Genomic DNA, 17,354 nt, shown 5'->3' on the forward strand with positions numbered 1-17,354 from the left:
GAGGAATCTGCAAAATGCTTGGTAATTATTTAAAGTACAAATCTGTCACTTCTGGCAACTCTAGAACAAATTCAAAAAATTTTCTGTGATTTTTCACCAGTGAATGAACTGTGATACAAGGAGAGATGAACAAGAAACAAATTTGGGGAAAAAAAAAAAAAAGATTCTGCTCTCCAGATCTAGTGCTGCTTTGAGCAGACTAGAAAAATGTGACTTGACCAGTAGTGTATCAGCCAATTGGTGAGCACTGGATAGTTCAGGTAAACCAAGGTGCACAACACATTCTGAGAAGCTAGTGTTCCAGATATGTTCCTAGATTTTTACTTGACACAATGGGATGCTCATGAATTACGTGCTGTTTTACAGGTTTGTTGGAAAAACAGCAGTGCATAAGGATTTTTAAAAATCCATGTGTTATCCCATGGGTTGTCAGTTTTAATAGTAGTAAACAGTATGGAAAATAAAATTAGCTGGTATCCTCTAAGAATTATTTTTCTTGGTAAGCAAGCCACTGTCATCCCTTCAATAAGTAGCATGTAGCACAATAAATGCAAAAACAAAATGTTTTCAAATTTTAAAATATGTGGAATAGTTCTGCTATAGCACTGGGTAAAATTTCTAAATCTTGCTGCTAAATGGAGAAAACAAATTGGAATGAGATCTTAAATTCCTTTTATTTTACTTATTTTACGGGTTGAAAAGCTTTATTAGAATTAAGCTCATCATTATTCTTTCAGTATGCTAATTAATAGAGCAGGATCGTGGATCTGTTAATTAAAATAAGATACCTCGGGGAAACTGAAATTAATTTTGATGTCCTAATAGAGTTGCCATTATGTCATTAAATCTCATGGTTTTCTTATCCATTTCTCTTCTCTCCCCTTCCCCCTCCCCCTAACATTTATTTAGTTTAGTTTATTTAGTTAGTTGGAAGTTGGAATTAGAATATTGAATAGTGACTTCCAAAAATGCAGAGGAGATCAACTGATAATTTTGATTTGACCTTCATGGGGCTGCCAGCACTGTTCACCTAATAAACACCTAATGTGCTCTAAAGGAGCACAAAACTGTTCACCTCTAGGTCACTGGGTCTGTGCTTCCAGAGGTTAATTTTTGAACAATCACTCCAGCTGCCTCCCGGAGTCATGAAGCAATGCTGGTTTGTATGACAAATGGAACTAGAAAACCCAACCATCAGGCAATCATCTTAATGACTGCCAAAATTTACTGCACCTTAATGAAATGTCTTTCCTGGCTGGAAAGTGTCATATGATGGCAATACTGTGGTCAGCTGGGGGTGGCTGTGTTAGTGATGTAGTTCAGTCAATGTTTTTAAGGCAAACTCCTGGTCATCGCTGCAAAAAAGCATCCAAAATATACACAGTGTTTTCTGATAACAACAGTTCTGATTTTACCTAATGAATTTTCAAAGCTAGTGAAGAAACTAAGAGTGATTAAGCTGTGGAAAATGCTGCATCTACATTAAGACATATGGTATCTTTTCTCTATGGACCCACCTGGTTGACTGAGACTCTCTTCAGGAGGGACGTGTGTGTTTTGTCTCTGCGCTGTCTGAGACGATGATGTCATAGTCGGTGGACATGTTTCCTACAGGCTGCAGTACTCTGTGTAATATATACCCATTAACTGTAAGGTGATTGTGTCAGCTTATGACAAACATAGGGATAGATCTCTGCGTTTCTGGAGAAGAGGTGGTTATAGAAAAGAGTTGTCCGTTCTTTTACATCAAATACTTATAACGAGTGCAAGGAAAACAATTGTTGAAATATTAAATATAAGCAAATGGTTGGCTTGAAATGCACAGTGTCAGAACTACAATAGTGTAAATGCGCGGCAGTCTAATGAACTGAAAGCTTCTGAACATTTCTTATTAACATGGGATGTAGTATGAAAGCAACATTTTTTGTACAACAGAAACAATTACTTTGTGATAAATACCATATACACCTGTGCTAACTGCAGGACAGAAACAGGTGAATAATGATCTAAGGGGAACCTTTACCTGATCCAACGCCTCTTCTAGTAAAATCAAACACAAATAATTAGATATAAAGACATTAAAAGCTAAATATACTATATTTCCTTCTTGATAAGTAAATTTTAAAGAAAAAAATAGGAAGGTTTCTAGACATAAATTCCTCCAGCCAAGCAGTGCTTGCCTGATCTCAAAGACTCTGATTTTAATAGATCTACCAAGGTGCTAACTTGCAACTTCCAATGATTTGTTCATCAATCTTTATAAACTTTACAGAATGGGATGGAGCAAATCTATTTTTCAGTTAAAGGGAATGCACATACACTCACTCAGTTTTTGTTACACACAAATTATTAATACCTGCAAACATGTAAGGTGTCCAGCACCTTAATACAGAGTAAGGGAGCAGGCTCAATGTTAGTGTTCAGTCCTAGTAGCGAAGCAAATGTAGGCAGCGAGCCCTGAAGCCTTCAACAGGGGGCAAAGGTTCCCAGCTCACAAAGGTTCCCAGCTCAGTGTCTTGGCAGAATTTGGGTGCTGCAGTTCTAAGTCCTTAAAAGTTATCTAGAATTAGTTATATATAACTATTCGTCATAACTAATATATACATATATTATACTATATATATATACATAATTATACATATAATCATATATTATATTATATATATAGTATTATATATAATATATAATTGTATTACAATATTTTATATTATATATATTATATTATAACTATATATATAGTTATATTATATATAACTAGTAATTATAACTAATAGCTATATTTAATTCTTTAAATGTTCCTCCCTTGTTTGTAGTTTTTCTCTATGTATTTTTAAATAGCACCAAAGGATGCTTGCGTTTGTGGATAAATATGATTAAGTCTTCTGTTGCTCCAGTCCTTAGTGAGGCTGCCTTAAATCACAGCTGGAGCAGTTTTTGACCAATATGTGAGTACTTGATAAAAAGATAAATTGAGATTGAATAAACTATTAAATACATAATTTTAATTGTAAAGACCTATCTCAGTGCAAAACTTGTTCTCAATTCCTGCAGAAATCTCTTGATGTAATCTACTAAAATGATTGTTTCAGAAAAATAAAAATAAAAATTTAATAATAATAATAATAATAATAATAATAATAATAATAATGTGGTAAGAGGGGACATTGTGAAAGATATGGAAATTTGTAAAAGAAATGGAAAAACATAAAATGCACTTCGAGCCACACTTTGTATCTTTCTATTACCTGTTTACTGCAATTTTGTAAATAATGCCAGGAAATTAGTTCTTTGGGGCAGAACTGCTTCAGGGAAATGTTTATTTCATGAGCAGCAGAACAACAAAGCCTGGTCCCTGCCTGTGCATGGACCTGCCCATGGCACCACGGCGGCTCCAGCTTCTAGAAGGAGCCCATGCTCTGGAAGGAACCTCTGCAGCTGTGCTGGGGCAGCCCAGCCACCCTGCTGCCCTCCTGCCCGCTGCCTGGCACCGGGATCTGGCTGCAACTGGCTGCGGTGGGCAAAGCAGAGGGCTCCCTGGGCTGGGCTGGGCTGCCCCAGGCCCTTACAAGCACGGGTTGGGGATGGAAAGGACTAGCCAGAGAGCTGTTTGGAGTTCTCACAAAATGCTCTGCAAATGTTTGAAACCTATTCCTTCAGCATCTATCTCTAAGTGTGTGTTTTGTCTGTTTTAGGTACATTTTTCTTACTGCACCACACTTGCTTTATGTGTTGACAGAAGCTTTTTTTTTGTTGGTGGTGGTGATGGTGGTGGTTTGTTGGTTTTTTTTGGTTTTCTGGGAGGTGAAGCAAGTCTTTTTTCATTTTCAAAGCTGGGTTAGTGCTGTATCTGAGTTGCTTTTTGAAATTTTCGATCCATCGTTTTCAAAGTTATGTTTACGATATTTTCCCAGAGCTTTCCCTCTCCTTTTCTTCTTCAGAAATCTTGTTTAAGCTTTGTGTCTGCTCCCCAGGTTAGATCCTCACTCAGAAGAAGCATATCTTTGACAAGGAGAAAGGAAGCAAAAACTTTTAGTCATTCCTAATCTTTCTTTCCAGTGATGTCAAATTTCTTCCCAGTCTGGAGGGATTTATTTAGTGAGGCATTTTTCAGTAGCCAAATTCCTTTGTCAGTGGGCTGCCTTCTCCCTCCACGCCATGTTTCCAGGGGTGAGCCCAGCCAGGATCAGCTGGGTAGGGCTGCACTGCCCAGTGACTTCCCAAAAGTGCAATGACAAAATGCGGGGAGGTTTTGCACAGCCAGATTTTCACATGTTCCACTGGGAGACCTGTGGTATTTGAATTTACTAATACAGTCAATAAAAAATAGGTTCCGTGTTTGTTTATTATTATTATTATTATTTTATTTTTTAGGAAGGTTTTTCTGTATTCTTCCTTCATAGATTCTTCCTTGTCCGTATCTTCCTCAGCTGTACCCTCTGGACTTAAATCTGCTCGGATGTGCCCCTACAGACCATTTCAAACTGATAGGACCTGCAGTAACAGGATAGAAAATGGTCCCCAGCACCTCACCCTACTCCCCTGCACCCTCTGCTCAGGCTCTGCCATTTTTGCAGCCATGCATCATATCTGTCTGTGGCTCACAGGTGCGTGATCTCCATGACGACTTGGGCACTTGAGGTAGAAATATGAGCTGGTAAGTCAAGGTTACTTTCCATCCTCCTCCCTTCCGCTCAGTGCAATGCCGGTAATTACATGTGATACTTTTTGGACTGGGCTGTGCTCATATGGAGCAGAGCACAGACAGCGAGTTTTAATTCATCTATGCAGTTTGAACACCTCACAGGGATCAGCAGCGGAGCCCCACATGTCAAGGGGCTGTGGAGGGGCTGGCACAGGGTCCTTTCCTGGGGCTCAGTGACATCCCTTGCAGGGGACACTGATGCCCCACCAGTGGAGCACAGAGAGAAAGCCCAGGTAGCTCCCCCTGCTCTGAGTACCGGGTTTGCTGACTGAGGGCCAGCAGTAGGGAAATGCAGGTAATTAGCTCCTTTGTCCTTGCTGGATACCAGCAGAAACAGAAACATAAATATTGAATTATAAAGACAGAATGTATATAGTCATGGAATGTATACATACATTATAAAGTGGAATTTCAGGTCTAAAGCATTCAGTTACCCAGTGGGTACATTGAAGTTTTGTCTCTTTGTATGCACAAAACACTTCCTCTTTCCATTGGTGCAAATGACTTGAAATGAATAATGTTTTTCTTGTTTGTTAGCATCATCTCCCCCTGTAGTCCATCTACATGAAATGCAGTGTTCTGGAACATGAGAAAGGCAATACATTTCCTCCAGTTCTTTGTAAGCTGATACGAAGTAGACAGACACCTTCTGAAGTTTTGTGCATGCTGTGCTCTTTTTTTCTTTGCTGCAACAAGAAAAGTCTTTTCTTTTAACCTGGCTTACTTTGAAGAAGTAACTCAGGAAGCTTCATGGCCTCTCAAGGTAAGTGCATCTATAGTCTGTATTTTTAGATCATGTTTACAGAAAACTATAGTCTTGTTTCCAGCAATCAGCAGTCTGATGAAATGAGAGTTTCAGGCTAAAATCACAGCAGCCAAACTATGGTTGTTTTGGCTTCCTTTAATTTGTCAGCATTCAAGAGGTTCCTAAGGAGACTAAAATCTATACTGGAATGTTATTTGAATAATATATGTTACAAAATGTTAGTATCTGCATTCAGTCAGAAAATGGTGTGTTCGTGTGTTTGTTTTTAAACCTGTCAGTATAGGCTGTATGGAAAGACATGTATTGATCCAAGATTAAAACAGATTTTTGCACTATTCTTTCCTATTCCACTTTGAAAATACAAAATCTGCAAATGCTTTTCACTTTCAAAACTGCCCAGAGTAATATAGGAAAAATAAATATCTGAAGAAGAACTGAATTTAACCAGATTACTTCTATCTGGGTTCATTTTTGTCAGGTATTGTCTTTGAGCTGCAGCCCATTGGGTATTCAGGGCTACAGATAAACACTATATGATCAGATATATAGTAGTATGCTGATCTAACAAGCCATCAAAATTCATTTTTTCTATTCTGACAAATACTAAAACTAAGCAGAAAGATACAAATCTGTTTTTTCTTAATGTGAATGCAACCCCACAGAGGTCACCCTGGTGTGACGTATGGAGGCAGATGCTGGCCCAGGGAGATCCAGCTATGTCTGTGTGTTTGCCAAATGTTTACCACCCTCATTCCCCCCTACAACATACTTAAGACATTCAGCATTTTCAGTGCTTGAATTTATACAGCAGCAAACAGATTTAAGGGCATTGTTGTACTATTGGAATATATGTTTTTCTCTAAGGAGTATACATTTTGCTTATTTTAAGCCATATAAAAGAGATCTGGTTATGTGTATTTTAATGTATAGCTATTAACAGAAGCAACAATATATTCATGTTGTGTAAAATAGTGCTCGTAATGAAGGAAGTTGATAATATGCTTCTATAGGAGCCAGTAGCTCCCTACATTATGATTGTACGGAATGCTCACTGTATCATATAGTAACTTTTAAGTTCTCCCATACCGTAAATGAAATATCAAAGAACCACAAAAAAATAAATAAAAAATAGACAAAGCCTCAGAGTAGCTTAGGTTGTCATCAACATATTTACTGCTTGATTTTTGTATAGCTTAAAATTTGACAGGTAGAACTGCAATTTGTTGACTTTTTTCTCTTTATTATCCGAGAATAACACAAACACTCGGCCACTTCACAGCATTTCATGTAACAACAAGAGTTATGGCAGTAACAGAATCCTGTGAGGTAAAATGATGCAGAAGAGCATATAAAATATTTATCACCCAGTTATATATTTTTAAAAGCCAGCTACAAGTTCAAAAGGGTTGCTTCTTCTTCCTGTGGCCTCAGACTTTGAAGGAAAGCAGTGGCTGCAAAGGCAAATTAAGATCAAAATATGATTAAACAATGAATCAGCCAAACTGGGTTCAAATAAAGCTAAAGGATCTCATTTAAACCCACACCTGCAAAATAGATCTTCAGACCTAGAGCCCAAATTCCTTCTGGACTTCAGGCCTTATTGTGCCCAAGTATTGTTATGCAGGAGATAAAAATGATCAGTCTGAAGACTGTTTTCTTGCTGAGGCACAGAGGCTCAGTTTAATACGAGGACTTTCAATGTACATGCTGAGAGCTTCAGCTGGCTCCTGCTTGTTCCAGCAGAGCTAGTGTTACTGAAGGCTGTGGAAAGATGCTGATAGTGAAACCAATGGGAGTGCAGAATCAAATGGCAAAGGAGCTTGCTGCATGGAGAGAGAAGATGCCTGTGTATACGAGCAGATGCATGCACAGAGGTGCCAGTAACAGTAAATGCCCACGTTACCTCCAGCAGCACTGGTCAGGGTAAACAGCATTGTGTCCTAAAGGAAGGGTTTGCAACAGCAGACGAGAAAATGCAGCTTACCGGTATCTGATCTCCTGTTAAGATTAATGAATAATGCACTGGAAGAAGCTGTAGACTTTTCATACCACAGCAGTAACATGTAGCATGGAGAATCTGAGATCCCTGGAAATTTTATCTCTAATTAAAGAGAAAACATGCATGCCCTTAAGATGCTGGAAGGGAAGCCAGCCCTGACAGGTAGCTGGGTGGACATCAGCACAGCGGCAGCAGTGCCAAGCAGCCCATGCTCAGGAGCCCACGGCCACCCCATGTGTGAGCACGGTTCAGCTCCAGCCTTGTCCCAGCATCTCTGAGTTTAGTTTTATCTGAAGGGGTCTCAGTTTGCATGCTCCAAGACAGCTTTGTAGGGTGAACTGGAGTGCTGGAAGTGAGGGAGCATCAGGAGATTAGCTTCAGACCCTTGCTCTTCATCTGAACTAAAATGCTGATGTAATTCCAGGCAGAATGTGACACTAATGTCCCAGTTTGGATCCGAGCAGCTAGCTGCTGTTTGACACTGCTCATTTCTGATTTTTTTTTTTAATTATTTTCTCCTCCTGCAGAATCTCAACAACAAACAACTGCAATCTTTAAGGATTACCTCCCTGGTTCTTCTGGCCTTCCTGAACAAGATAAGCCTGTTGAACCCTCAAGCCTCTGGAAGCAAACATCACATGCTCATAACTTGCCACCTGGTCTGGAGTATCTGAATCAGGTCCTGAATATTTTCAAATGCTAAAACTGTTCTGTTTTCATCATAGACTGATAAATTTGGGAGTGTTCTTTTTTTTTTTTTTTTTTCTTGTGAAGAGGGAGTTGGAGAAGGGGAAGCTTTTTGGTTGTCTGATATTACTATGAAATAAGGAGCATAGGACTAATAAGCTCTTCCTTCATTGCTGCCATTCATTTTTATGGAAAACCATTTGTTGTGTGTACAGTTCTCCTTGCCCCCCAAACACAATTTTCCTCTCTCTAAGACTCGCTTTTTCCTGATCATAACTTTTATCCCTCTCATTGTCCTGCCCAGATTCCTTCCAGCTCCTTAAGAGCTCACTTCCAGGGAAACCACTGCCAACCTCCGTCTGACCTCAAAACTAGTCTGGTTGATGAAAACAAGCAGTGTGCTGAAGGAACTGTCACATTCCATCCTTTTGGGAACATGCAGGTCTTCTGAGCAAATTCCTTGTGCCCACCAGGACAGTGCCCTCAAGGTTAGAGGGAGGGTCCTGGGAAAGCCATATCCCAAGGGGATGACATGGTGACTGAAAGCCTGAGCAGCTGCAGACCCACGCCCACTCTGTTTTGGGCTGTGGGGCAGGAAAGGGCTAATGCCAAAGACAGAGAATTGCATGGAAATGGAAGCTAAGGTCACAGGCAGGGGAGGGAAAGGGAAAGGGAATGGTAAAAACATCTTAATCCTGGTGCTAAGTGTGCACCTGTTCAGCTTGTCCTGTGAAACCACACAGCCCCTGGAGCTCAGATCAGTGGAGGTCTGCAGCTCCATAGCTTCAGCAGGTCAGCTCCAAAAGTTTCATCTATTCCTGATTTTTTTTTGGAAGTCCACCCCTGGCTACTGCTTTGACACTGTCTCCAGTTTGCATTTCACAAATGGCCAGATCCTGTCACTCTTACATACATCGAGTAACACTTCATGCATCCCAGCTGGTATGTCAGAGGAAAGAATCAGGCCCACAGTGTAGTCAGATGATGGTGATACACACACTTCTGTTGTATTTGTGTTTAGGTAGTGCTGAGAAATGTTTGTTTCACTTGAGGGCTCTACTTCAAATATGCTTGTCTGTAGCTTGGTTTAGAAACAGAAATTGAATGCATTTTATATTTGAAACCTAAGCCACTTAGATAGCTAATGAAACCAGGAGACCCTTCAGAAATCATCTTCGATGTGGTGTTATGATTTTCATTTCATGGTGCCTGTGCACAAAATGATATGTGTTGTCAATTACAGAAGTGTTTGTTCACAGACTGTCGAGCTCCATTTTTTAGTCAAAAAGTGATTGTGATAGTAAATACTTGCCAAATTACATATTCAGTCTTCTGCATGAACATGAATTACACCTCAGCTTTAGCCATACAATGTGGGCAAGCAAATTCTATTTCTCCATTTTATAGAAGCTTTACATCTGACACAAAGACAAAAGAGCAAGGAGCTGTCAGAACTATAACTAGAACTCAAGACTTCATTCATGCTTGTTCTCAACCCAATAACCATGTGCCTGTGCTGCAGCCCTTCCTAATTATTCTCAATTTGCTCTGCTGTCTGAAGAGAGTAAAAAGGGTGTGCAATGCTGAGCCAGCCTGGCTTCCTGACACAACCTTTCTTGCCCCCGAGCAACCCACTGCAAGTTTTCTGTTAAGGATTTTCATTGTGTAAGAAAAAAAAAATACACCTGCTTGCTGGAGAGTGGCTGTAGAGTGTTAAGCAATCTTTACCGAGGTTCAGCTTCTCCAAGGTCAGGTCTGGCTGTTAATGTGGTCCGACAGCATCCCCTGGACTAAGGGCTAGGGGACAGTAACAAAAAAAATAGCGATTGCACCTCTTTGTGTTGCACTGAAGATTTCTGCTCACCAGGATTTTTGTTACTGATTCAAGCTTTGAATCCAATCTGCTGGAATAAGGGAGGTCCAAGGATGACTTGTGGGTCCATGTCTGCTGTGTCACTGCCTGTGATGCTGCATTTGTGAGAGGATGCAGTCAGCCTGGCCCTCACTGTCGCCCCTGCTGGCCAGGGAAGCTGTGGAAGAACTCTCCCTTCTCCCTCATTCTATGGATTCTACTTTTCTAGATGACTTTTTTTTTTTTCTAAGTAATCCAGTCTTCTGCTCCCTTGTATTTAGATCTATTTAGAGATTCAAACATCCCCTCCTCTGATTTATTGGCGTATACCACACCTAGTGTTTCCATGCGTTGCAGAATGTTTTGGTGCAGGATGATGCTCATACTTGCTGTGAGATCCCCACAGTCTTATACAAAACAGGAACTCAGGTGTTGGGAACTGGCACAAAGGGCATGGACATGAGTCCATGGAACAATTGTTCGATCTGAGCTTGCTTTAAGCAACCAGGAGTAGGCCTCAGCAAATCCCATGGCCTGCTGTAGCTAAGCAAACCAAGCTACCAGGGCAACTATGAGAAGTTCCCACTACAGTGTTCCCACGTTGCCCAGTTGAGGAATTCAGAAAAATATTGTTACCAGCAGCTGGCTTCAAGGACAAGGTCTACGTGACTGCTAATCACAAGGGAGTTGTTTTCTTGTAGTTGTTTGTCTGAGTGCTTTTGACCAATAATCTTGTGTGAAACACTGTCCGCCCCTGTTAAGTTCACTATAGAAGTTAGGCTATTCGGGCAATAAAATGGAGCATGATCTGACTCTACTGGTGTCTGTCGTGCTTTTGGCCGTGCTTCCTCTACACTCAGGGGCCAAGCATGTAGTGATGGGTGAGAGGAAAAGAAAATATCTGTCCTGTTAAAGCTGGAAAGAAGTATTTCCCTCTGGAAATACACACCTGAAGCCAGCCATGCTGTGGAGCAATGCACTTGGCTGTTCAAAGCTCTTCGGAGACTGACAAAGTAACGCTTCTGCCCTGGTACACTGATACCATGCTTTCTGTAATTACCATGAAAGTGACACCCTAAACACATTTCTACAAGACAGGTTACCCAAAAACCATGATTAACTTCCAGATCACAGCCATAGTTCTTGGAATTGTGCAGTGTCCAACCCAAAGGTCATTCCTTTGCCCAGAGCAGGAATAGATGGAAGAGACCTAAGATGCATTTTCCAAGAAGATCAATGTTGTGTTGTGCCACTATCCAGGCTTAACCAATTTTGTAAGAAGTTTCCTTGTTTAGATTTTGTTAGACTGATCAGATGTAAATTTAATACTGACAAAACTGAATTCTGACAATTAGCTGTGTATAAGGAATTTAAACACATCTGAGCTCAAGAGGACCGAGAGCCATGTAAACCAAAGGGCTTTGGATGCTTTCAAATGCAGTGCAGAATTCTCTTAATCCACAAGTGTCCTAATAAAAGATGCATCAGAATGGCTGCCTTGCAGAAACAAGGCAAAACAAACAAGCCTAACAAGTGGTACTGCTGTGTTGTCTAAATATTGCCTCTGCCTGGGACACAACAAACTAATACACAGAGCAAAATCACTCAAAGCTTTTAACAATACAGGTTCATTATTTTTCTTTTCCCTTTGAAAATCTATCTGGAGGAAAGTAATACATATTAAAATCAATACTAAAATATTAAAATAGCTCTGCCATCTTTAACCTGTTTATTCATTTTTCATCAGCAGAGCTCTGTACTAACTTCCCATGAGCTCTAAGGTTTCTCATATCTCATGAAATCTAAATGACAAACAGCAAATATTCTTGGGAGAAGATTTTTAAGTCCAAATATTTTTTATTATTTCTGGCATGTGCATTCCAGAGATTAACAAAAGGGATACAGAAGTTTCTCTCTTACAAGTTTTTCTTTGCTGCCTGCACTAGCTGCAGGAGATGACTGGAATTGATAAATGGCTGCAACAGTTGGAATGTGTACCAGGTAAGATTTGTCAATTGTAAAATATACAAATGCCAGAGAACTGCAACATGCTGGTCTCAGAAGTCCATCACGTGCTTTTTGACTTCAGCTGTGAGTAATGGCAAAACCCTGTGTCAGCTGTCTGATACCTACCAGGGTTTTGAGTAGAAGGAACTAGCAATGCCTAACATGTCAGGTAAAACATGCACAAAAAGTCACATAAAACTGGAAGGTGGGCTGAAATCAAGGTAGACTGAAATTAAGGTTTTGTAAGACTGGTGATTGTTTTCTAAGCCAGAGTATGGCAGAGGTACAATAAGCACAGAAAAGCTGTGTGTCATGGCAAAGAGTTTTTCTCCTGCATTTTCACGGATGAGGACAGTTTCAGACAGTGAAGTGTAGGCTCTTCCAGCACTCACTACCTTGTTTTTTGTTGTTTTTTTTTTGTTGTTTTGATTTTAAACAGCTGGACCGGATAATTATTCATCAGCAGGTGGAGCTCCTTGAAGGTATTGTGCAGTACTTATCATGCTCTAATGGTGCTGGTACACAGGTATCTCCAGAGGGTTTTCAAGTCTTCTCCCCATCTTGCTGGAGTCATTGCAAAGTCTTCTGCTGACCTTGCGTCAGGTCTCTACTGTGGTGGTAGTACAGTGAAATGAGGAAAGAAGGATCAGAAAGAGCCTCTGCCTCAGCCCTAAAACTCCTCTCTCAGTTATTAAAGATGAATTTTTTCCATAGATTGGAAGGATGGTTGTTGTCCTTAACAGCAATTAACATATGACAAGTGAATAGAGAAAGAAAGGTCAGAAAAAAAAAAAAAAAATGAAGCATAATTTTATTTACATAGTTCCTCAAAATTTCAAAGTTTCAAGTTCTGCAAGTAAACCATTTTTTAAATGCATTTCTCCCTCTTGAAATGTTTGTGGCCTGATTCTTGGGTACCTCCCTGAGTGCAAGTTGTCACTGAAGTGGGATGGCCTCATATCATTATTCTTCACAGGTTAAAAAGAAGAAGCCAAAAACAAAACTCAGGACATGAATTCTGTTTTGTGATCTATACTTCAGTGTACAGCAAACCAAAGTCTTTGAACTAAATGTTCTTTCAAAATACAGAGCTGCCATTATTTTATCATTATTATTGTACTTTGTGTAATTTCAAAACATTTTTTATACAGTCTCTGTTCATAGATTTTAGAATATATAAGGCAGAGAAGACTGAAGCTGTAAACTTGTATGCAAAGCTGAATTTGGTGAGTCTTGGCAGAGGCTACCTCTAATTCTAACATTACAGTACAGTAACACCTGACTTGTTTTGCTTTATTAGCCATACTTGGCACAGAAACCTGCAGCAAGTATGAGATAAAAAACCATTTGGGACAAAGAGTTTACTTTGCAGTGGAAGAAAACGGTTGCTTTGATCGTAACTTGTGTTCGCCTATAAGGTCTTTCACCATAAGGATTGCTGATAACTCAGGCCAAGAAGTGATTACAGTGAATAGACCCTTGAGATGCAGCAGCTGCTGGTTCCCCTGCTTCCTGCAAGAGGTGAGTGCTGCCTAATTGCCTTTTGTCCGAGCATATCACTGCATGTGCTCAGCATTAATTAAGCTTTGTGCAACTTCAGTGAGGATGGCAGGAAGGAATTCCCAGCCCCATCCCAGCCCCGGGCTGTGTGGAGAGCAGCTTCTGTTCTCACTTCTGCATGTGTCCAGGCAATATTACAAGTGAGAGGAGAATAAAAACCTTATACTGGCTACTGGGCTATGTTCTTACTTCCTTTAAAGACCATTCTTACAAAAAGGCCTTAATTTAGAAGCAATTATTGCAGAAAAAAAAAAAAAAAAAAAAAGCTTCTTTGAGCGAAAAATACAGAATCAGATTTTTTTCATTCCATTTTTGTCTTCTTCTCATGCATCTTTCTTATTTTATGAAAATGTTTTATAGCATGACTCACCTACCTATTTTATTGGTGCTGCATCAGGATTTTAGAAAAAAAGGTCCTCGGGTAGCACAATTACTTCATGAAAAAGCCTGTAGGATACTCACTGATTATAATACTTTTGCATTACATTGCGCATTACTTTTCTCAAATCTTACATTGATGTTAGCTTCTAGTGCAGCTTTTGAGGTATATAAACACCATTAGACAGCCATTAGATATCCAGTTCATGATTCAGTAAAATTATACATAATTACGTTCAGTAAATAAATATTTTGCAGTTATCTAAATGATACAGTATTATGGAAAAATACACTAATATAAGACCAGTTTATAAGATTTTGCTTTGTTTTGTTTGATAGCTAGAAGTGCAGTCTCCCCCAGGTACAATAGCTGGGTATGTTGTACAGAACTGGGACCCTTTTCTGCCTAAGTTTACTATACAGAATGAAAGCAAAGAAGATGTTCTAAAAATAATTGGCCCATATGCAACCTGTGGCTGTTTTGAAGATGTTGAGTTTGAGGTATGTTACTTACGAGTGGTAAGAATTTTAAAGTTACTGCTTTGAATGAATTTCTCACTTGAAAATCCTATTATTCTACCCTTAAAAATATTAAAAACGCTAAAATAATTTGGGAACATAATTACAATGACTTGCATTGCAGTTCCTGACTTCTACGTGCAGATTCCTGCAGGTGTTTTCTGAACAGGAGTGACAATTCTGCATCCATTTAACATCATTTGTCAGGAGAAAAGTAATTCTGAAGAGCTGTTGAAATATTTAGAGGGAGATTTATGAGATGAGAGGGAGAATGGGAGATGATTGAAGAAACCATGGACAGAGGTTTCTGATGTGAACAAAGCTCTTTCTCTTAGTTAAAGATTCATAAGAGTTCTGTGTTCTTCAGAAGAGTTCAGTAGGGATTGTCCCAAATTTCAGTATAGTCTGAGAAACATGAAGATGGCTGCACAATCAAGAACATATCTGTTAGTTGTGGGGGACAGTGGTCCACAGCAGTGATACTACTGTGACTTGGAGCACATCAGAAACACAAAATGGGGGAAAAAAATCTGTTATGAAAGAAGAATTGGTATAAATTTTCACAATTACCTTCATCCACTTTTCCATCAAAGAAGATGCTGATATCTCCAAATGTTTAAGAGAGACCCTTTGTTGAGTGCCATTCCTAAAAGTAAATCTGACACTAATAGAGTATTTCAATGACAAGAACAGCCTGGCAACTATGGCATACTCTGCGTACTGGGGCAGTCATTAATTCTGTTAGGATATAATCAGTGCGTATTAGATTTCTTTACTTTTTTTTTTTTTTCCCTATCTTTCATTGGTGCAGGTAAAAGTTCTCAATGAAATGTCAACCATTGGCAAAATTTCCAAGTACTGGTCTGGATTTGTAAACAATGTTTTTACCAACACTGCCAACTTTGGGATCCAGGTCCCAGTAGATCTTGATGTGAAAATCAAGGCAGTGATGATTGGTGCATGTTTTCTCATTGTAAGTATGAAAAATCAAGAGGTAGTTTCATGGAGCTGGGCAGCTTGTGGGAACAAAGGGGCCCTTGCTGTCAGCTGTGATCCTACAAAGGCATACATGCAGTGAAAAGTCAAACCACTGCCTGGAGGATAGCAGTTCACTGGAAAGCTTTTATTTATTTATTTATTTTTCATTCCATTTTTAGTTTTTCTATTTTTGTAATATTTTGTTCACTAAACTTTTAAAATAGTATTCTGTGTGTAGTTCAATATCTTGCATGACAGGATCGAATATCAAATGTAGCAAACTTCCCCAAGCTTCTTATCTGCTGTGTTTGTATGATCCATAACAAAGGTTATGGTAGCTCTGGTGGTAATTTAAAACACTGAGCCCAGTTCTTATGTTCCAGGGCAAAACCAACCATCTAAAAATTAACTGTTCAAACCTGGTCCCCAGCTGGGACTCCTTGGTGGGGAGGGAGGCAGCTGTCGCTTCAATAACTCTGTTGAGTGTTTTGCATGTATAATATTCAGGTCATATGATTTCTCCTAAAAATAAAAAAAAATCTCTTGTGAAATTAATTGTAAGAAAAGAATTACATATGAAAAAGAGAATACTGTTATTTTCTTAATGCCTGCTGCTTTTGTCAACTTTAACATGTTAAGAGAAGCATGCAATGGTATCAGTCACCTTCAGTATATACATCAGAAAACGCAAAAGGACAAAATTATGTAAATTATTCACTAGAAAGTCTTTGCTTTAAAACAGCAACAGCTGATATTTAGTTTTTATTAGGTTAGAAATGTAACTTGTGGTACTTAAGATTTTTGGATTGTCCTCTGAAACTCTGGTTGCTCAGTGGCAAAACAATGTAAGTTGATTGACTGACCTAGTTACTTTATGTAATAAAAGCCTACAGATATGACTTTTCATATTAATTGTTGTATTTTTGTACCTTCCTTACATTCACAGTTTGTTTGTTTGTAGGACTTAATGTTCTTTGAAAACTCTCTGGATGGATTATAACAGGATGACAGAAACAATAAAATATGCAGAATGTGTTTCAGTAAGTAAAAATGAACATAAATTGATCTTCTTGCTTTGAAGACTTATATGTTAGATACTTTCTAATTCTTTTTCATTTTCTTCCAGAAATCCCTTGAGCTTTGGACATGATTTTGAACTGCACAAATCCTTGTTCCATATAGGAAAAGAAAGGGAGCTAATGATGCTGTTTATTAAAATATTTCTCATGTAAATAATAATTTTGTCATGTATGCATTGTAGCTAAACATATACTTTTCCCACAGAGCACTGTTGCTTTGGAACAGTGCTATTCTGTTCTTTCCCTTTTGATGTTTCTGCATGGGAAATCATGAAAGATTAGATGAAGACTTGCAGCATCACTGATGAAAGTCTATGTTTAAAGAACCCTTTGATGCTCTGTGAGTTATGCTACCAGTTACTAACCACATGAAGGTGTGTTGTGTGGGTTTTGCTTTTGCTTTTTCATAATTTTAGAAGTAATTTTCTGATTTGTAATTTAATTAATATCAGCAAACTGAGTTTGAGAGCAACAAAGGTGCTTGAGCGGGTGCAGAGAAGGGCGACGAAGCTGGTGAGGGGCCTGGAGAACAAGTCCTACGAGGAGCGGCTGAGGGAGCTGGGCTTGTTCAGCCTGGAGAAGAGGAGGCTCAGGGGTGACCTTATCGCTCTTTTTAGGTACCTCAAGGGAGGCTGTAGCGAGGTGGGGGTTGATCTGTTCTCCCACGTGCCTGGTGACAGGACGAGGGGGAATGGGTTTAAGTTGAGCCAGGGGAGTTTTAGGCTAGATGTTAGGAAGAACTTCTTCACTGAAAGGGTTGCGAGGCATTGGAACAGGCTGCCCAGGGAAGTGGTGGAGTCACCATCCTTGGAAGTCTTCAAAAGACG

At 39.4% G+C, this 17,354-nt stretch overlaps 1 protein-coding gene across 1 annotated transcript; it reads left to right on the forward strand.

Annotated features, from left to right (window-relative positions):
* Positions 1–5,284: 5,284 nt before the first annotated feature.
* Positions 5,285–16,641, forward strand: PLSCR5 (phospholipid scramblase family member 5). The gene is made up of 8 exons (XM_032192832.1): positions 5,285–5,465; positions 7,995–8,146; positions 12,453–12,495; positions 13,314–13,534; positions 14,291–14,452; positions 15,282–15,443; positions 16,410–16,488; positions 16,575–16,641. The coding sequence occupies exons 1-7, from the start codon at positions 5,453–5,455 to the stop codon at positions 16,446–16,448; spliced, it is 792 nt and encodes a 263-aa protein (XP_032048723.1). The 5' UTR covers positions 5,285–5,452; the 3' UTR covers positions 16,449–16,488; positions 16,575–16,641.
* The last annotated feature ends 713 nt before the right edge of the window (positions 16,642–17,354 follow it).

The sequence above is a fragment of the Aythya fuligula genome, chromosome 9 (genome assembly GCF_009819795.1).
Source record: "Aythya fuligula isolate bAytFul2 chromosome 9, bAytFul2.pri, whole genome shotgun sequence".
Lineage (NCBI taxonomy): Eukaryota > Metazoa > Chordata > Aves > Anseriformes > Anatidae > Aythya > Aythya fuligula.

Coding starts and splice junctions, on each gene's coding strand:
- PLSCR5 (XM_032192832.1), top strand. Junction 8,147..12,452: donor GTCTGGAGTATCTGAATCAG/GTCCTGAATATT, acceptor GATTTTAAACAG/CTGGACCGGATAATTATTCA. Junction 14,453..15,281: donor TTGAAGATGTTGAGTTTGAG/GTATGTTACTTA, acceptor TCATTGGTGCAG/GTAAAAGTTCTCAATGAAAT.